The 22,219-nt window shown below is 41.2% G+C and overlaps 1 protein-coding gene across 5 annotated transcripts in view; it reads right to left on the reverse strand.

The window, feature by feature from the left end:
* Positions 1–22,219, reverse strand: part of Syt16 (synaptotagmin 16) — a 242,553-nt gene that overhangs the window by 20,746 nt on the left and 199,588 nt on the right. For all 5 annotated transcript variants that reach the window (XM_085697534.2, XM_085697533.2, XM_085697532.2 and 2 more), the window contains 2 exons: positions 11,376–11,588; positions 4,530–4,783 (listed from right to left, as the gene is read on the reverse strand). In XM_085697534.2, the coding sequence (XP_085553660.1) occupies positions 4,530–4,783; positions 11,376–11,588 (467 nt within the window). The remainder of the gene's footprint in view (positions 1–4,529; positions 4,784–11,375; positions 11,589–22,219) is intronic.

The following is a 22,219-nucleotide window of genomic DNA, read 5'->3' on the forward strand; positions in this document are numbered from 1 at the left end:
AAAGAGATCAGTCAGAGCCGTCAGCAGAAAGCACTCCTGGAGCCAGGAAACCTGGGTTAAAATACTAACTCTGTCACTGGTTTTTTTGGGTCCTGGCCAAGCTGAAGATTGTACATTAGTATATGCCTACTTAAGAAAGTATGGTTGGGACGTTTCAGCAAAAATGAAAATCCCTCTTCCCACCAGACTCTGTATCTATTCCCTACACTAGCATGGAGTTACCTCTTTTCAAGGATGCTTCTCTCGCTACGGAATGTCATTGTTGGCCATCATTTTGCACATAACTATTCATATCTGATGCCCTTACTGGAAAACTAAACTGAACACAATTTACTGTAATGACCACCACACCAACAAATTACTATGCCAATATATTTTTTAAAAAATTTTTCCCTGAGGGCCCGTGTCTTACCTATAACTAAAGGGGTGTCACTGTGAACCCAGTCTTAAAGTAAATCAGTTCTTTATCTGTGGAATTGAACTCTAGATGTTGCTAATTCAGAGACAGCTTCAAAAAATTAAAATAAAGTACCTCAATATGCACATTCATTTACAGAACTTTCCCACATAGTCATAGGGGAAGCACACGGGGCTGTAGAATTAAATGTTCTTTACATGTCAGGTCTTTAGATATTTATAAGCTCCATAACACTGGACAAATTACTGAATACTTTCCATTATTTTCCCTCAATAGTAAAATAAGGATGATACCCACTACATAAGGAATGCTGTGCACTTGACATATCGGAGACATCTAATAAATGCCCTCCCTTTTTAAGATTCAAATTACCCTGCCAAGAAAATTCAGCTTTCTTGTAAAATAAGGGAAGCTTCTTCTATCCCTTCCCCTGTGCACACAATCATGCATGAGCCTTTCTATTCAGAGGTTCTCAGTTTCAAGTGATAGCAGTCGTTGCTATAGAGACTTCTGAATACAACTGACTAGTGTATATATAATATTAGAAGCGAGTCTCCAAGGAGTTAGGCTAACTGAAAACCAAGGCAGAATCTTTTTTTAAGCTCCTGTCTCCCCTTAAAACTCCCATCTAGTTTAACGTACTCTTGATCATCTACCTGGCCTGCCTAGATGCGAATCAGAATAGTTAGCCTCTTTTAAGTCCTTAATGTCAGGTACCACATCAAGTCTGCGACAGACTTTAAAAGGCAGTTCTTGCACACCTCGACTTCCCTTGAACTCAAATCTTGCTCCATTTTCCTCTACAGGCACATCATACCTGGGCTCTAAGAAACTGCAGCCTGGAACAACCCAGCAAACTCTTACCTTCTTTTCATAAAATATAATGCTCAGCTCTCATCATTGGTCCATTGGTACCAAAACTTAGAAAGTATTCTGCTTCCCACCAAGTTTCAAAAGACCAGAATGTACCCTCATTAATACTCCATGCAATAAATGTCCTCCCATTGGCAAGATGACTTGAGAGCAGGTTATAATTTCTTGAAGTATGTCCCCACGGGATAAAGCAATTGGTAATACTGGGTGGTGACCAACTCAATGGCACATTCTCTTCTGTAACATTTTTTCTCGCCCCCCCCCATTCATTGAGAATGCACTCAATAGCAAGGTAGGGGAAAAAAAGCCTTCACCTTTGGCTCCGTCTTACTGGGGAACCCAACTAGGAAACACTGTGCTTTCTGATATTAATATCTGCCTAATGAGCTATTATTTTAGCATCTTTACTGCATGGGAAAGGAAACCAAAGCTAAAATGGGCTCTGTATCTAATATTCTTCGAATCCCAGGGTCACAGCATACCTTACCTAGTATTGGATAGTCAAAAATCTCAAACCTTGGGTTAAGTCACATGGCCTACTTCTTGCTGCCAAACTTTTCGCTGTAGATGCTCCTATATGCCTTGTGTGTGAGACGAGGATGGAAGGAAGTAGGGATGAAAGCTGGATGACAGTACTATAAATTCATTCCATTTCAGGTTTCTGCACTTGGCATTAGGCAGGAGTCACTAGCTTCACCATCTACTCCAATGCCAAGGTAAAATGCCCTGGTGATAAGGATCTCCCAGCACATCCATCGAGTTATCCGTAATGCTCCCTGCACTTGCAGGCATCTGAGGAGTCCTGGGCAGAGCTCTACTGCAACTCCTCTGAAAACTCCGGGGGAAGCACAGCCCCAGGCAGCAGCTGGGCTCCCAGTGGGCCAATCCCAGCTGTTGCTCATGAAAACTGGGCTTCGCGGCCTCTCCCTGGGTTGATCTGAGACAGAGATTTGTGGAGGTTTGTATTTTCATAGCAATTAATTATTTCAACACACATTACCTATCACCAGGCCACCAAAGGAGCTCCTTGTATGGGAACTGTTAATACTGCTAATCTGTTTGACCTTCCTGCAAGGTAAAACTCTCTTCCTTCTTATCCCCATTTGGCAGATTTTAATTAACTTCTCAAGGCCAACCAATTAATCAGTAGAAAGCAGAGAAGAAAAGTGGGACACCTGGCTCTCTCTGTACGTTTGAAATTTCCAGCCACCTTCCCATTCTTTTTTCTCCTACCAAGCCCTAGGTCTGCAGGAGAAAGTCAATGGTCTTTGCCAGCTGAGGGTAAACTAGAAAATCCATGATCATAACAGGTAGCCACACCGCATGAGTGCTTTCCTTCTGAGACAAAATAAATGATTCCTTGAGCTCCCCTGTCCTGATTTTCCCCTTTAAGGTGGAAATGCTTGCATCAAACTGTCAAAACCCCCGTAAGTTTAAAGATTTTCTGCCAAACTGAAAAGGCTTCCTGTTTTTAGTAAGATAGTGTTGATGTCATCTTGTGGCCCAAAGTAAATGGATCCACGATACGTTCTGGATGCCAGATACACCAGGGAAGACAAGGTTCTTAACACAGCTAAGAGACAAATAAATCAATGCTTAAGAGGCAAGCTACGCCCGCAGAGCAGCCAGTTACGGGAACTGCCTTGGCTGGATCTGAAGTTCTACAGTAGGAGCACCAAATTACAGTTTTTGTCTCAAAATAGATAGGAGGTTGAATGGCGCACACGGAGCTGTCTGGATATTTTTGGAGTCTGAGAACATTCAGTACCCTCAGCATAAGTCATCTATTAAAGCACCAGGAGGCAGGGAAATGGGAGTTTACGTGGAGAAGGCAGGTCCGAACCTAATGGCACCATTATCGGGGAGACAGAGTTACCAGCAGGCAGGTAAATAGTTCTGGTTTGTTTTTTGCAGCGAGGGAGACAAAGGGAATATTTTTAAATATTGTGTGGGATTTGATTTGACGCTGAGCAGTGACACCATAGGAGAGCAGACTTGCATTTTGTTTCTGTCTCTTTTTGGTTTTAACAAAACTGATGAAAGCCAGTGGCTTTGGGTGCCTGTGTGGTAAGGATAGACTCTAACAAGCCATAAACCAGGTATCTGAGTTTCCATTTTTGGCTCTCAGCAGAAACAGCATCACAGAGGCGGCAGGACATGCATGCAATCATGTGTACACAGGAATTCCTACACACACCCTACGTCTTTCCCACATGAAAACAGCAAGGCTTTGGAACATGATCTTCTACAATTTTTCTTTTGCATTTCTTTAAGCATTCATTCATGATGACACTTCTGGGTCCTTCTAGAGAGATTCACCCCACTTATTTCCTCTGGTTGTCGTAATCAATTCATTCTATACGTGTGTCTCCTCATATCATATGGGTCATATGAATATTGACTACTCAGTGTTTATCAGTAGTTGCATCTAAACTGATTTCGAATTAGATATTAAATACCGCTAGCTAATGCTTCTTAATATCAGGGAATCATAGAATGTGTGGAGCTCACGAAGAACAATCAGAAATGCCTAGGAGATAAAGCAATGTATGTAAAACCCTTGACTGTAGGAGCTGGTGTCCCTCTCAATCATGGCTGCCATCGTTATCACTATTAGTCCTACTCTGACATAACAGACAAGCTTTAATTGGAAAATAGATCCATAAGTTTCATCTTCCATCAAATGTTTATTACAAAAAGCAACATCAATGGCCAGAGTATTTTTTACCCTCATTGCTACCTCCCAGACCTTCAACGCAATTCAAATCTATAAGGATTCTCATTACAATTTCATGTGTACTTTCATTTTGAGGGACATTTTACTTTAGTTAAATTATCCAGTAAGTTTTATTTTAGCAATCAAAGCTGAAGATTTGGGGTGAAATAAAATATCATCCACTTTTCCACAAGGGAAAGTCGTCAGGCTCTCCGAATATCTGCAAGCCGCTTCATATGAAAACAACCCCGTGACAGTTTATTCCCTGACAGCCCTTCTCCATCCTGCCAACCTTCTTCTTCTTCTCCTTCCATTTTTAAAGAATGTATCTGTGAATCTTTTATTGCCATTCACAGAGACTCTGATCACCAAGACAAAAATTTGTTTCAAATAGAAGGTTTTCTAGACGAGGCAATACTTCCTGTCTGGAGACATCTGATTGGGGTAGGGGGAGTGAGTGCATGGTACTGAAACAAAGGATAGAAAAAACTTGCCAAAAAGGAAAGAAAGCCAACAACTCGCCTCTGGGCTCCACACAGAGGAGCTATGAGTGGCATAGGAATCTTCAAAGCTCCGATTAGTAAACACAGTCTCTGCCTCCAGGACGCTCTCCACACAAGGACGGCTGAGGCTTCGGACCATGCCAGTCTCTTGATGACAAGGACCATGGTGTCTGGTGTTTCTGCTCTCACAGGGAGATTGTGAGAGAGTAGATATGGGCTGATCTTCATAAGACAGAATCTCAGAATAACTGAGTTGGCTGGTTCCATCCAAATCTAAATTTGCAATAAAAAACATTTCAAATACATTATATTTCATATCTTTTGAGCTAGAGAAATTAACCAATGGTAACCACAACAATCAAGACCACAGGAACAAAACGTATAATAATAACATCCGCAAAGACAATATGCCCACATGATGGATAAATGTTGTCCCTGTACTCAAAAATACTACTAGCTTATTATGTGAAATAAAAGTAGGCTTAATATTTTATTCATGCGTGTTTGTCTGTTTGCGTTTGCTGGTGGACATGCATGTGTGGCCATGCATGTGGAAGCTGAAGGACATCAGGTCATTCTTAGGAATGCAATCCACCTTTTTTCAAGATATTCATCAGTGCGACTATGGGACAAGGCCAGTTCAGGCATCCTCTCCTCTGCTGACCAAGGACCTAGCTGGGGACATCCCCGTGGACATCTGGGATCCCCTCTAGAGCCAAGTCTCTTCCCAACCCTAAAATGGCTCCCTTAATGTAAATATCTTCTTCCCTGCTTCTATATCCACCCTTCCTCCATCTCAACCCTCCCACTTCCCCAAGCTCTCCTCAATCCTTCCCTTCTCCCTTCTCTCTCCCCCTCTCCCCTTCCCCCCAGCTCATCCCTACTCCCATGCTCTCAACTTTTGCCCAGTGATCTTGTCTGCTTCCAATTTCCAGGAGGATCTATATATGTTTTTCTTTGGGTTCACCTTATTATTTGGCTTCTCTAGGCTCATGAACTATAGGCTTAATGTCCTTTGTTTATGGTTAGAGTCCACTAATGAATGAGTACATACCATATTCATCTTTTTGGGTCTGGGTTATTTCACTCAGGATAGTGTTTTCTATTTCCATCCATTTGCATGCAAAATTTAAGATGTCATTGCTTTTTTTACCACTGAGTAGTACTCTGATATGTATATGTTCTACACTTTCTTTACCCAGTCTTACATTCAGGGGCATCTAGGTTGTTTCCAGTTTCTGGCTATTACAAATAATGCTGCTATGAACATAGTTGAACAAATACTTTTGTAGTATGATTGGGCATCTTTTGGGTATAGTCCCAAGAGTAGTATTGCTGGATCTTGAGGTAGGTTGACTCCCAATTTCCTGAGAAACCACCACACTGATTTCCAAAGTGGTTGCACAAGTGTGCATTCCTACCAGCAATGGATGAGTGTTCCCCTTACTCCACATTCTCTCTAGCATAGGTTAACATTGGTGTTTTTTATTTTAGCCATTCTGTCAGATATAAGATGCTATCTCAAAATTGTTTTGATTTGCATTTCCCTGACTGCTAAGGAAGTTGAACATGACCTTAGCAATCTACCTTTTTTAAGTCAAGGTTTCTCATTGGCCAAGAGACCACCAATTCAGTTGCACTGGTTGACCCATCCCTACAATAACAAGCATACATCACCACACTACACTTTCTTATGTGGGAACTGGACATTGAACACAGGTCCCTGTTCTTACAAAGCAAGTTCTTTATAACCTGATATACCACACAGACCTGGTTTAATACTTCTTATTCCTTAATAATATGAATATAAAGAATGGCTATGGCAGGTGGTGGTGCACAGCTTTAATCCCAGCACTCAGAAGGCAAAGGCAGGCAGATCTTTGTGAGTTTGAGGTCAACCTGGTCTACAGAGTGAGTGCCAGGACAATCAAGACTATACAGAGAAGCCCTGTCTTGAACGCCACCCAAAAATAAAACCAAACAAACAAATAAGAAAGATAAAAGTATTAAACCAAGTCTTGGAATATCTGAGTTGATAAAACACTTGCTTTGTAAGTACAGGGACCTGGGTCCAATGCCCAGTACCCATATAAGAAACGTAGTGCTTTTCTTTCTCATCCTCTCTCCTTTTGCCTCCAATCCTTCTCCTTGTTTTTCCTTTCCTCACCAATATGTCTTAAAATCCTATCCATCTGATTCTATACCTTTAGTGTCATCAGACAAAGCAAACCCAACAGGTTTCTCCCAAACCACACCTTTAGCCCTGACATCACCACCCCAGGTAAGATGTCTAATCTCTTTAGCCCCTCAGATGAGCTGTATAGCATCTGCTCTGAGAAGCCATCAACACACACAGTCTGTCTGCTGCTACATTTCCACTAAACCTTTTGGATAACTTTCCAGAGTAGTCATGTAGGACCCACTTGGAGCAGTCAGGTGGAAAATGATGTGGAATCTTGGCGACAGTAATGAACTAGGATATATAGGGCTGATACATTGATTCAAGCTCAAAATACATGATGTGGGGCTTGGAAATGACTCAGGGGCTAAAGCACTTGTCATGCAATCATAGGTACAAGAGTTTGAATGCCCAGAACCCACGTAAATGTTAGGAGGGCAGGATGGCACATCTCTAAATCCAATGTCAAAGTGGCAGAGACAAGGGATTCCCAGAACAAGTTGGCCGGCTAGACTAAGCTCAGTAGCAAACTCTGTGTTTGACTGACCGACTCTGACTCAATGACTACAGTAGAGGATGATCAATCAGGAAGTCTCTCAACATCAGCCTCAAACCTGCACATACATGTTCACACATAGGCAAAGACACACACACATGAAAAATCTATGTATATGTACATAAAATAAACTATAATCATAAATATAAAATATATAAATATAATATATATTCATTCTCATGTATATTTTTAAAAAATACTATCCATGTAGACCAAATTAGCACAACTTTGGACTCTGGATTCCTAGTTTTTCAACACCACACCAGTCACTGAAAAACTCCTCTCTCTATTGTGTTATTCTTAAATATTCAGTCCAGGCTCCTAGGAAACACTTTCACAGGATGCCACAAAAATATTAGATACTTACTTTCAGTCGTTTGGCAAAAGACACTTTTTTAAATGCCATAGCAAAACGACAGAATGAGGGAAACTCCTCATGCAAAAACCTACAACAATAAAGCAGGATTTTCTCCTAAGTCTCTCATTAGCACACCTATTCCTCACATACATGAACAGTGAGATGTCCTATTAAGCAGTGGGCCATCTATCAATGTGTGCAGCACCCAGCAGGACTTCAGCACAAAATCTAACTTTGCCAAGAAATTATCCCCATAAAATTGTCTCGTGACTTTAACTCCTATGGTGTTAATACCTAGATCAGTAATGTGGGACTTTCAACAGCTGCATTAAGGCTTGAAACATTATTCATAACTGAAAAAATAGAACTGTATTAATGTAACAAAGCATTTGCCATGACAGACAAGCAAGGGATGAATTAGAAAATCAAGTCTGGGCTACAAGTCAAGTAGCAACAAGAAGGGAAGGAAATGGTACGTCACCTATCTATATAACAGAAAGGTTCCCTTGCCTTTAAATGACAGAGGGTCACACCACCTTAAATACATATGCAAAGGCAATAACCTATTGTCAGAGAAATAGATCCTGGATTCTTAGAAATTATATGCCATAATTATGTGACATCAAATATATTGATGTGATTAGATACAGTATTCAAGTTGTTTGGTTTATGGGTCACTTTAATGGAAAACTCTATTATCCAATCACTGTCTTCCATACTCTATATCTCACCATATACAAAGATTACCACTTACTATCCACAGTGGTCCATCTCTATGATATTTTCACTGGGTTATGGATGCCAATCACTCAAACACTAATAGGAATTGATGGGACACAATTTTGCAGGTGTGGTTGAAGCAGGAGACAATCGGTTAGTTGAAAGGTTGAAAAAGAACTGAGGCTTCCCTGGAGAATTGCATCTAAGAATGGAAGTTCCAGCTCATATCTGAGAGCTTGCATCTACTTCCTCACAGCCTGCTCCAAGGAGGGCAGAGCTGGAGATTTCTGTATCTACCCAGAGTGATCAGATCAGCTAAATTTTTGAAAGAAATCTCTTGAAATACACACAGGTGTGTGTGTGTGTGTGTGTGTGTGTGTGTGTGTGTGTGTGTGTGTGTTCCTAGTCCCATTTCTCTGGTTGGTACATCATCCCAAACAAAACTGGCTGCAGACATCAGAAACATGAGTTGTTTTTAGTGATATAAAGAACACGATACTTATCTTTTATTAAACATCTCAGTGGGTATACCCAAGCTTTTAACATTGTTGTCATCTACAAAGTTGACACTCAGAAAGTCCACAGTAGCATTATGAATATTTTCATGTCTTATAATGTTTTAAATAAGTTAATTATTTTGCATTTAGGGTATATTTGTAACTCTCCTGGACCACATGTAGCCCATGGGCTGCAGTTAGAAATGCTGATAACAAGCAGCTATTCTTAATTAGCTTTAAGGTGACTGCTCAAAACAAACCAAAAAAGTAGACCCAACAAGTCAACAATTAAGCTACAGGCTCACAGTCTGCCTGGAACTCAAGTCTTCTGTTACAAGAAAAAAGAACTCATGAACTTTCCAGGTAAATAGACGAAACTAGAAAAGATACTATTGAGAGAGGTAACCTAGGCCCCAAAAGACAAACACTGTATGTTCTCTTTTATCAGTGGCTCCTAACTCCAAATCTTGAGATATAAGCATATAGCAGTATATTACATACTATACACTATTATATAGTAGTAACTACAGAAACCAGGAATAAAAAATGGAATCATTGCCAGGATATGGCATGTGGGGAAGCAATAGAGAAGGGAATAGCCTAGCACAAGTGATATAATCAGGAAGATGGGCAGAGGCGGGATTAGGGAAAGGAACGGAGGTAAATACAGAAGAAGATGGGAGGGAGGTAAAGGGGAATGACAAGATACAAGTAATGACCTGATACGGGATATGGAGGAGGAGGGACTCTGGAAGAGGGAGGGAAATAAATGCAGGAGAAGGTTAATGCAACATTGCAAAAGAGGAAACAGCATAAATAACGGGGAAGAGTGCTATAAAGTGCCATCTTCTGGCCATAACATGGCCATTGTACTCAGGCGCTCAGCATCAGAGATTACCTGCACAAGACCTGAACAAGATCAAGCCAACCAACATCGGAGCATGGTTAGGGGAGGGGTCTGAGAGGCTTTGTTCCTGGCTAAGGAACTACAGCAGGTGATGGCTGCTGGTAGAAGGGGATTCATTGCTCACTGAGCCACTGTAGATTACCCAGGCTCCCATGAATGGCCTTACCGTCGCCTTCATGTGTGCAGCACTAGTTGGGCTTAGTTGGTTTGAAAGAGAAAAAAAGAGGATATGAAGCTGGTGTAGTTGTTGGAGCATCGGAGTTGAAGGTGTGTGTGAGATCAAAATATATTGTATACATTTATAAGATTCTCGACGAATAAATTATTTAGTGAAAGGATGAGTTGGCAACAGTGTAAAGCATAGGATAAGATACCTGCAACTCATTCCAAATAAAGATTTCACTTGGATTTTGAACATTTAATTTTGCTGTCCAACATTTTAATGCACTTTTAAACAGGAAAAAAATGGTCTACAATTAAACTGAATCTAAGTAAAAATAAAATAGCTAAACAGAAAGGAGGTGAACTATAAAGAAAAATTTATTCTTTATCTTTAAGTAATTCCACTGGCATAATGATGAATAAACGGAAATGGCAGGAAAAATAAGCAATGCAAACATCAATCTTTCCACAGCCTTGAGGGCCTCAAATAGCATGCAACTATTTCTATAAAACCCTCTGGATTTTCTTCAGAATTTACAGTAATTCATCCAATGTGGTAGACTCTGTCCTCTGTCCAACAAAGAGAATTTTATCTTTTCTATCACTACCTGTCAAAAATTCAGAAGTACTAGTTCTGACAGGGATAAGTTACCGTGGTTTCCAGGAAGGTAAGGCAGGGTGGCTGGCTCCATTCTCTGAGCCTTCGCCAGTTATATAAATCAGACCCGAGACGTCCGGGCTTCTGGGAAATGGGGCCATTAGCTTTAGAATTAAACAAGCTACTCCCAGGGAATCAACTACTATTAACTTTCATTAGCCAGCATTTGCCTACTTGGTGGAAAGAAAGCAATGCAAAGTGGAACACTGGGGAACAGGAAGAGTCAGGGAGGGAGGGCAGAGGGTCTGCAGCCATTTATGTTGTGGTTTGCTAACATAGGTCCTGTTGAGCTGTGTCAATAAGTCTAACTGCCTGATGAGAAGCAAGCTTTTCCTGCCCTGCAAACAAGGTCCTGTTGGCTTTGTTCTTCTTCTGCTTGTCCTATTCTCATTGCCTAATCAAAATCTCTAAATTTTGAGAAATTACCATTTCTCAGTTCCTCTTTAACATGGAAGATGTACTGTGATGTCCCCATTGTTGTGGCTGCCAAGCTCCCCACAAGAGAAAGAAGACTGGAGAGTGCAGATCACTGTGGTCATAGAGGAAACTGGATGGGGTCCACTTTCCCTAGCCTTTTATCATCTGCCTTTCCCAGGTTCTTCTCTGGTTCAGCATCTACCTTTTTTCGGGACTCTGAGCATGAAGAGGATGAGAAGCATGGAGAAATGCTATACTATTCTTTGTGGATTCTTTCCCAATCCATAGTTTCTTTTCTTTTCCCTCTCTGGGCTCTTTATATACAAGGACAAGTATTTAAATTATTCACCAGCATTCTCGCCATTGGCCAGCCCTTGCCTAGATGAGGGAGAAACAAGCTGAAGTGAATACCTTCACAAGCAGACACTTCAGCACTGTCTTCTCGGTGGACGGACAGCAAATGGTTGCATTTTGTTTTCGGTTCCAACTCTGTCGCCTTTCCCTTCTCGGGTGCTCCTGTACGAAAACTCTGTGATCGGGACACAGAGATCTCAAACTGCTTGGTCACATCTTCATCGCTCTCAGAAGATGTGGACAGCTCCTCGTCATCCCCAAAGCTGTTAGCTGGAAGTAAACAAGAGTCATGAGTCTCCTGGGTGCCCTGTGATCCAACCCAGACAGAGATGGACAAACCAGGAAAAGGAGAAAAAAGCGTGGGTGGTTAGCCTGAGTGGAACAAGCTCAAACTGGATAGAAAGGATTTAAAGCACTCTTAAAACAGAACTCTCCCCGCTAAAGGGATAGCTCATAGAATAAGTAAAGGGAGATGGCTGGTACCCAGGAGGAAACAGTAGGATGCCCATCATTGGCACAATGGCCATCCTGAGATATAGTGCTGGCCAATGGTCCTGCTGGTGGTGATGGTGCATAGAACCATAACAGGAAAAGCAGAACTGCTACAGGCACATTTGCCCAATATGCCGTTCTTTGGAAAAGGTGCACTTTGTCTTTTTTGCATTTATTAAGCCACACAGAGCCACGCCCTCCTTCAGAGGAGAAATATTTGCAGCTAGGATTTTCCAGAAGCTTCCCTTCATTGTACATAGATCACTGTGTCTATGGGTTTCTACTCGTTTGAATCACAAATGTTCTAAACGTTTCTCAACTCAACCCGAATTACTGCTTTTAATGTATTTTACTGGGGCTGGAGAGATAGTTCAGTGGCTAATGTGTTTGCCATGCATGCATGAAGAGGACCAAACTCTGAATCCCCTGTACCAATGTGAAAAACCGAGTGTGCCAGCATGCACTTGTAACCTCAGTACTGCTGGCCTGGACACAGGCAGATTCTTAGAGTTTGCTGGTTAATACAGCTAACCAATTCATAAGCTCCAGGTTCAGTAAAAGGTCCTGATAATACACACACACATACACACACACACACACACTATATATATATATATATATTTATATGGCAGAGAATAATAAGATACCTGCTATCAACCTCAGGCCTCCACATGAGCACACGGGCATGTACATGAGCAACTGCACCATATATATGCACAAATATGTATATATGCATGTAGACAAATACACATTTGCATATATCACTGGGTATATTTGAGGTTTATATGATACTATGAGAAAAAAATGATGCTGTAGTGAGAAAAACTGACCTATTTTCTCAAATCCCTACCTGTTTAATATGTGACAAGGGAGACTACAATCTACTTGTGTAATAAAAATCTCCAGTACAATACAGCATATTAACTGGACCCTAAAGCTGTGTTTTAGCACATGCAGCTTTAGCCTTCGTGTCTGCTGTGCTGCATCCTTTGAACCGCATGTTCCCCTTCCTTTCCCCCACAACTCTGGAACGCCTGTTTAAACATACTGGACTCCCAATTTTATTTTCTACATAAGTGGGATCATGTAACATACTTCTCCCTATGTCTGGCTTATTTCACTTGGTGTGACAGTTTCTGGGTATATCCTCATTGTGCCAAATGGAAAAGCCGGTAATTTTTAGGCTAAATAATCCACTTTTTAGAAACATGTATCCATGCTCATATATGCACATGCATTCCTTAGCCATCTCTCATTTAGAAACACAGCCTTTTCCACATCACAACACTATAATGGACATGGGATGCAGATATCTTTATGAGATGGCTTTTACTTCCTGTGAGTGTGCTCTCAGAACAGGGCGGCTAGGTTATACAGCAGCTCCACTTTACATTTCTGTAGGACCCTCCAAACTGTCTGCTCCAGTGGCTTCACCAGTCAGCCTTCCTACCACAGCAAACTAGGTCCCCCCTTCTTGTTCTTTGGTCTTTCTGATCGCAGTCATGCTAAGGAGACACCATTTAGATTATTTGTGCATTTTCCCACCAGCACACTTGGAGTCTTTCACTCTCTCCGACATCCCCAGAACGCTTGTGATTTTGAGTCCTTTGCCTTTGTTGTTCCTTCTGCCCCCCTGCCTCCCAGGCAGGCTGATTCCTTCCCATTCCGGTTTCAGATGGGCTGTCCTTTCACTCCAAAAGCTTCCTTGATCATCCTCCCTTGACTAGACCTCATCTCCATCCTCTCTTCTCCTCTAGAACATCTGCAAAAATAAGCCTATCGCTTCCCTTGTTAACTGATGTCATCCTGTTATGTAAAACAATGTCGGTTATGCGGTAAGTACAAACGCTTGTTAAATATTGAGCATTTGGTGAATACGTAGTATTGTCCCAAGGCTGAGCACCCACACACACCTTCACACTCTGCTCTCTGTTACTGGATGCTCATTCCCAGTCTCCCATCTAGACTAATTAAGAATGTAACTCATCTTTGAGGTTTCTGTCTAGATATCATATCATTCAGAATATTCTTCCTTCACCCCTTAAATCAGGCTAGGGGCTCCTTCTGTGTGCTATAAAATCCTTCTTGTTTTTAACCTTACATGCCATTCCTGTAATATTGAGGAATTATTATTTTGGGGACCCTGTATTGGAATAGAAAGGAAGGAAGGAGAGGAGAAGATGGAAGAGACAAGATGGTGGGAAGCAGGGGAGAAGGAAGGAAAGGGGTAAGTCGGATAGAAATCCAACAATGGCTGCAGATTTACTATCAATAAAGGCTACATACCCATATTTGAGTCAACACAGCCTGACCTAGAGCCCTGGAGCCCAGAGTTGTGAGTAACCGTTGTTAGGGAGGTCCTTACAATGCTTGCTCATGTTAGCTGCTACTGTGGCTAAGTCATTAATCTCTGAGGCCCTGTGTCCATCGTTTGGGATCATTTTTAATGTTTCCATCATTTCCCCTGTGTTTTTGCAAGCATTCAACTCCTCTAAGTCCACCACTGCTGATTAAAGAGTATTGTAGGAGAGAGGGCCTGCTTTTGGTCCCAGCTGTGAGGCTAGCTTACACTCAAAATAACTACACAGAAACTATATTAATTAAATTACTGCTTGGCCCATTAGCTCTAGCCTCTTATTGGCTAACTCTCACATCTTGATTTAACCCATTTCTAGTAATCTGTATATCATCACGAGGTCGTAGCTTACCAGGAAAGACTCAGCGTGTCTGACCTGGCATCTTCATGGCGGCTCTCTCTGACTCTGCCTCCTTCCTCCTAGAATTCAGTTCTGTCTTCTCCACCTACCTAAGTTCTGCCCTATCAAAAGGCCAAGGCAGTTTCTTTATTCAACCAATGAAAGCAACACATAAACAGAAGGACCTCCTACACCAAAAGGGCATCAATATTCAATCTGTTCCTTGCTACTCTTCATGGAGCATCTGATTCATACATGAGAATGCTCTTATTTTACCTCAGTGTCACTGGCTCTTTATAGCACTATGTTAGGACCACAAAAATGTCCAAAGAAACTGCATCTCTCACTAAATGCTTCAATAAGGTCTACAGATAGCATTCCATCAGGAAACCCAACAATGCATAGTCTCTTCATGCCTGTAGGTGTTGGACTTAGTATTCAGGTTTGGTATGGACCACTACATGAAAAAGAGAACCAAAAATCAGCAGGCACACAATTAAATTCCCTCTATCTTAGAGTACAACAACAGCGAAGAGCCTAGGAGGTAGCCAAGGGAACGTACGGGAGGAGTGGTTGACTTAGACATGCATTAGCACCATTCCCAAGTCTGCAATTCCATTTGTATACTTAGGCCACTTTTTAAAGTTTAAATAGCCACAAGTCATTCATTTCATATACACATGCCAATGTAGACTATTTCCCTACCTAGAAAATTACTAATGATAATTAAAATATATGCACACATGTTCCTTGACATTTTCCCAGCGAGTTACTGGCAATCTACAGAACAGCATAATAATCATATAGTAACTTAACATCTACCATAACCTCAGCATTCAGTCTTCTTGGAATTTTGTATGTTCCATTTCCTAGTCATGGACTATTGTCATTCCCATTGAACAGATAAACAATGACAGAAAACAGTAAGTCACATAAGAACACAAAGTGCAGAAGTAACAAAACTGGAACTTGAACACAGAACCCCTATTCCTAAGCATTTTACATACCATCAAATGTCATCACATCAGGAAACAGAGCCATGGCTAGATTACTTTTTGAGCAAAGAGAGAAAGACTCACCATTTAGCCTTAAATCTGCCAAAATTCTGTTCTCTCTTTTCTAGATGAAAGAGAGGAGCGGTGAGAAGGGCAGCTGGTCTACACGAGTGTGGGTAGGCTACAGGAAAACTGGCCTGTCACTCTGCGTTTTTATTTAAATATAACTGCACCTGCTGTTCTAAACCTGACTTCCCAGGGATCTCAGAGCATTCTTGGTCTAAAAAGGAAACCTGCAATTGCTGCTGAATGCCACTGGGCAATGACAGTGACACCAGTCACGTGTCACAGCGATCCCATGTTCAGCCTCCAGCAGGGTTGTGGTGGTTTGAATAGAAAGGGCCCCTATAGGCTCATAGATTTGAATGTTTGGTCGCCATGGAGTGGCACCTTTAGGAGGTATGGCCTTGCTGTAGTATGTGAGGTCTTGTTGGAGGAAGTGTGTCACTGGGGATAGACTTGGAGGTTTCAAATATTCAACGTCTTTCTCTCTTCCCGCTGCCTGCTAAGATGTAGAACTTTGAGTCCCTCTCTGGCACCATATCTGCCTGTATGACAGCATGCCTATTACCATGACAATAGGGACTAACACTCTGAACTGTAAACCAGCCCCAATTAAATGTTTTCTTTCATAAGCATGGCCGTGATCATGGTGCCTCTTTGCAGCAACAGAACTTTGACTAAGACAGATGCTCACTTATTTAGTCTACACAATGACCCAAGGACATCATTAAATGTTAGCATGCCCATTTGGCAAGTGAGGACCTAAGGCTTAGTGGCAGTTAGTAACAGTTTTAGTAGGGAATCAAGATTCTTGCTCCAAAGGCAATACTTCCTCAAGGGGAAAACAAAATCAGTCTTCTTAAATCTTGTATAAACTGTGCATTCTTGCTAGGAAAATGAAATGACATTGTTTGAGCTGGAAAAGGACTCTTCTGAGCATCTATTTCCCATTTACAGAGGGAAAGTCATTAGCCTATAGGCAGCCCAAGCCGGGAGCAATTCTAGTTCTCAAGTGCTTGCAATGAACTGTGTGGCCACACAACTCTCCAGTCTCACTTCCTAATGGGTTTTCCACAAAATTCAAATTTTGGTTATTATCCGCTTGAATAATCCATTTACCTGCCTTGAAATGAAACTATGTCAACAACTAAATAGCTGATCTGGGTTTCATTTAATTTAGTCTCTGAAAAATCAGTCTCAGATAAATTGTGACACTTATTTCAAAGAAAAGGCAGTATTTGGCGGAGCACCATGTGAATATCAAGTTCAAATTCCTTTCGAGGTAGATGTCTGAAAAGAGTACAGGGGTAGATTTTTTACTAAAATCTTGACTCCTTTAGCAATTAGCCTGCCAATGTGACAGGAAAAAAATACTCCATAATTATCTTGGGTGTAGATAAATTACTTTGCTATGTATTCATCTTCAACTGAAGTTCAATCAGAATGCAGACAGAGTTTTGATAGCGGTCACAGAGGACTGAACTCTAACCAAGCTACCACCATCTTTGGGAGTTCAGCTGAGCCTACTTACCAAAGATCCTTGTTCTCTGAGGGAAGCTCAACAGTTGACAAACCCCACTGTAAGGATCTTTGGTAAGTAGGCATGTAAACACCCTCCATGAAAGAGAAGTCAGAGTCTTTCGCCATCCTTTGGATGCATGGCCACTTAGCTTTGCCTTCTTTATTTACACACTGCCAGGCTACAACTGAGGGCTTTGCACACTTCCAGAGTTCAGGAATTGGCCAATTCAGGGAGTCTATGTGACAGTGACCCATCAGTGTCAAGTCTCTACTGCAGCAGACACAGAATGCCCCTCGTTCTAATTTTCAATACATTTTTGTTTCTAGTTTAGGGAGGAGCAAAAGAAATTCTGCTTTTATATTCCAGGTAAGGGAGACAAGACAGAAGGTGTTCAGTACAACACAAATGGCTGGATGCAGCACCAGCCAAGGTTAGACGTGCAAGAAGAGCGTGAATGAAGCTGCCAGGATTTGAACCTGAGAGCTTCCATTAAGAAATTTCCAGTCCTCACGCCAGGAACATTAGTGTCCTCATATCAACATGCCTTATTTCTGAAAGTTATTGGGAGAACTAAAGGAGATGAACGAAGCATTTGTACTTAGCCTGTGCTTGGCGCAGAGCACACTCAGACATTAATTGTTATACCTACAACTGCCATCATGGCATTGCCCTGTGTGTAAGCCCCTTGACATGGAATTTCATTGGCATGCAAAGGAACAACTGTGCCTGTTTTCTCTTGGGGTCTGATTTGAAAGTCAACCATCAGGCGTTTCGGAGGAAAACAGTAGAAGAAACAAGGGCTAGGATAGTAGGAGATGAAAATGATCGTGTGGGTTGTGTTTCTCACCTTGCCTTGTAATCCTTTCTCCCAAGCCTGGAGGTGGAGCGCTCTGTGGGAATTAGCAGCGCTGTCTGGAAGTGGGCAGTGCCCAACACCTGCTCATTTTGTTGCTTCTTTAGAGGAAAAGAAAATTTGAAGGGAAAAAAAAATCCTACCAACTGGCAATGCAAACGAAGGGTTTCTCAAGCTTGTCTGCTCTATTTTACAGATGGAGAAAAAAATGTAAAAGATCACTGCAGCTCCAAGCTTATTAATTCCTTCCACCCACACAAGAGCAATTAGGTGGAGGCAAGTATTGCTCACATCTTATCGGCTGGGAGCGGAGACAGGTGGGCGTGGGCTGTGCAGAGCAGTGCCTGGTGCCACCTGTAACTATGACTGCAGGAAACCCCTTTGATAGACAGCTTCTCAAAGCCCCACAGTGAATATCTTCCCAGTGAGTGGAAAGGGACAGAAATGAAGGCAAGATGTTAGTTAAAACAAAAGAGCAGAAGGGAGGTCAGATGGGACAATCTCAAGTCCGATGGGACAAGGTCCCCTGTACTGGCATTTCAGTTGTATTTTAGAAAACACAGACTGCCTCAAGATCCGAGAGTAAAACAGTAACACTGGTCAGGCTTCCAGACTTGACCGGTTATGGTAACACCCACCTTTAATCCCAGTGACCACAATGACATGCACCTTTAATCCCAGTAGCCACATTAGTTGCCATAAAAATCGGGTAGTGCATGCCTTTAATATGAGTGGTGCATGTCTTTAATCTCAGCCCTACAGAGGAATATAAGACAGGTCAACACAGCTCTCAGACACAGTCTCATTCTGATATTCTGGGAGGCAGGATTGCCATTTCAGACTGAGGATTGAGGTGAGAATCATTGGTTGGCTATTTTGCTTTTCGGATCCTCAGGTTGAACCCCAAATTCCTGAGATTTTATTAATCATGCCTCAGTCCCCTTTCTAAGAGTGTGTTTCCTGAATTCATGCAAGGAAAGGGCTGATAAGCCTTCCAATACTGAAGATTTCCAGATTAAACTCTGTGAAGATCAAGGGTCCTTCGAAGAAATGCAAGAGTTCTGTGGAAGCTGAGGTGCTGGCCGATGCTCTGTGGATGTCAAGGTCTGTTTCCCGAACACTCGGGATTATTTTGTTTTGATACGGTTTCTCTTTTCTATTTCTTTCTCCACTGGATAAATGTGAAAGCACTGAAAACAGCTGATACCCCTCAAGCCTTTGATCCTGCAGAGTGGAACCCTATAGGCCTGGAATTACTTCTGCGTCAAACAGCTTGTTACTGAGAAGGGAGGATCAGGGTCTGGCTGTCCTGTGCACTCCTGTTTTGTAGCCGCAGACCTTCCACAAGCTATTTCAACAATTCTCCTTCATATAGGAACAAAGAAATGAAATAACACATAATAGCTAAATAGGAATGAGGCAAGTCAAATATCTGTCACTAAACTTAGCAGCACAGAGAACACTACAGTAAAACCAGGTTATAGCATTATTTCAGTTCCAATAACACTAGGGTGACTCACAAATAAAAAAGTAAATGCAAGTGCAGGTTTGTGAGAAAGAAAAAAGAAATTTGAACAAATTAGTTGTAAACACAGAGCAAAAGCAGACAAGGAACTGGATTTTGATTTAAAGAAAGCTTCTTTGCTGTGTGAAACACTAGCTATAGATTTTTTTGCTGAAAGTATTCTGGCAACTGGGACACACAGGGCTTTAGGACTCTTGTCAGAGACCTTAGTGACTTGAGAGATCAGAAGACAAAGTTCAAGGCAATCAGAGCAGCTGGAAATAAGCAGGGTAGGCTCCCAAAATGGAGGAAGCCATGGGAAAGGAACCCCAATATCTACATGTGAACTTAACCTTTAACTAAAACCTGAAGTATTTTTGTATGAGGGAGAAACCCTAAGACAAAAGGTTGGAAAAGGTGGTCATGTGTGCCCGAAGCTGCCTGCTTCAAGGGAAACTGAGGTAGGAGTTAAAATCAGGTCAAGTTAGAGGAGTTGCCAACTACCTCAGTCTTGTCACCAGACTCTGGAGGGTTGATCCTGAAGGGTATACACGAAACATAAAACTAATGAGACATAAAACTAACTCTTCATGAGACAAAAGGAAGCAGCTGTCATCTGAATTGGAGAAAAACAACCCTCCCTCGAGAAAGATGAAAGATTCCAATGACTTCCCATTTCACCCACAATGCCCAGTGCACAGCCAGAAATCACCCGACTCACAGAGAAACAAGGGAAGTACTCATGTCAAGGTGGGAAATGAGCCAGCAGAACTAACCCCAGGAAAACCCGGAAGTGGATGTCAGAGAAGAGAATGATCACAAAGAATATGCAGAATGTGAAACTCAATGTAAAAGAACGGAACAACCACAAAACATATATCTAAATGTCTTAAAACTGAAAACCGTCTCTGCGATGATTTTGAAATGCAACTGGATTGGCTTTACAGGTGATCGAAAGTGATAATAGTCCAAGAACCACAGCAGAAAGTAAGCAGTATACAGAATATAAACATCTGAAGAGAGTAAACAAGTCCCTAGAACACCAAGCAGCCCAAAATAAGTTTCTCTGGGATCAAAAGCAAATAAATAAAAGACAAAAATATGGAAGACAAATATTTGAAAAACAATGGTCTAAAGTCTCTCAAACACGCACACAGATTACAAGTATCAATATTAGACAGTCAGCACTGTAGTCAACTAAACAAAAAAAAAATGAAGACAGACAATTGATAAGAACAAGATCAATAGAAAGCAAACACATTAAGTGTGGCCAAACAGTACTATAAATTGATTTTCCCAGAAGCAATGGAAATCAGACACAATAGAAAGACATATGTGAACGAGATGGCCAGCCATGAATTCCACATCCACAGGCAATATCCTTCAAGCAGGAAAATAAACAGCTTCATGTAAAATAGAAACAGAATTCAAGAGCTTTAAGAGGTGGTAAGGGAAGATAGAAGGCAAAATGATTGGGGAAAAAAAGGCAAGAAAGAAGAAGGGGGATTGGTAAATTACATAATGGGTAAAGGCACCTGCTCTCAACAACCTGAGTTTGATCCCCGAGATCCATATAGAAGGGAGAGATGTGACTCTTACAAGCTGTCTACTAACTACTATATGCATGCTATAACACACACACACACACACACACACACATATGCATATAACACACACATGTGCACACACACAATACAAAATGAATTGAATTTCAGAGCTTTTAGAAAAATGAATGACAATAGAAATGATAAGTAAGTGGGAAAATAGTTGAAAAGATACTTTTAATTTTAGTTTTTCTTAAAAAAATTAACTGACTAAAGAGCAAGTGTAATATTACATCATGGGGTTCATAAAGTATGAAAACAAAATCCTGGGCAATACCACAAAAAAGCATGACACACACTACATAGTACTATCATGCAAAGCACACACTGGAGACTGTGGGCAAATGAGCATATGTGATCCTAGAGCAACCACCCACTGAGTAAATTACACATAGGAATAGCTAAAATTTCAATAAAGGAGTTAAAATCTAGTATTCAGAAGACAGGTGATAAATGCATCCATTAAGCAATGAAAGAAACTTTAGATGGGAAAAAATATAACCAAGAGAAAATAAAAAAACAAAATTAGACAGTGAAATCAGGTGAAGCCCATACACTCAATTCAAATGAATATGTGCCCCATGTGTAACTACAGCTTGCCAAACTAGAGAGTGAGATTAACTACCCAGTGCTTACAAGGAACATAACTTAAAGGCAACTATGGATAGGCTGCATATAAAAATATATTTGCAAGCTATAAACAGAAGGAATTTAGTGTTGTAGTATTCATATCAGAGAAAGATGCCTTCAAGACAAGTATTATGTTAGCTACAGTGTGTTTTACCATGATAAAGTGGTCAATTTATCAGGAAGATTGGAAATAAAGATGTGCACATTATCTATTAACAGGGCTTCAAAAAGGAGGAACATAGCAATAAACTGAAAAAAGAAATTTAAAAAAAAAGTTACAGGGCTAGTGAGATGGCTCAGCAGATAACAGGGGTCTGCTACCAAGCCTAATGACCTGAGTTCAAGCCGCAAAATCCACTTGGTAGAAGGAGAGAACCAACTTCTCCAAGTTGTTCTCTGGCTTCCATATGTGTGACGTGGCACATGAACTCATGCACACACAAAAAGAGAAAAATAACAAGTGCTAATTTTAAGTGAGAGATTTTAACACACTCTTCCCTCAGTTTAGAGGGCAACTTACAATCAGAAACTACATAGTTTTG

This window comes from Myodes glareolus, chromosome 11 (genome assembly GCF_982192425.1).
Source record: "Myodes glareolus chromosome 11, mMyoGla1.1, whole genome shotgun sequence".
Lineage (NCBI taxonomy): Eukaryota > Metazoa > Chordata > Mammalia > Rodentia > Cricetidae > Myodes > Myodes glareolus.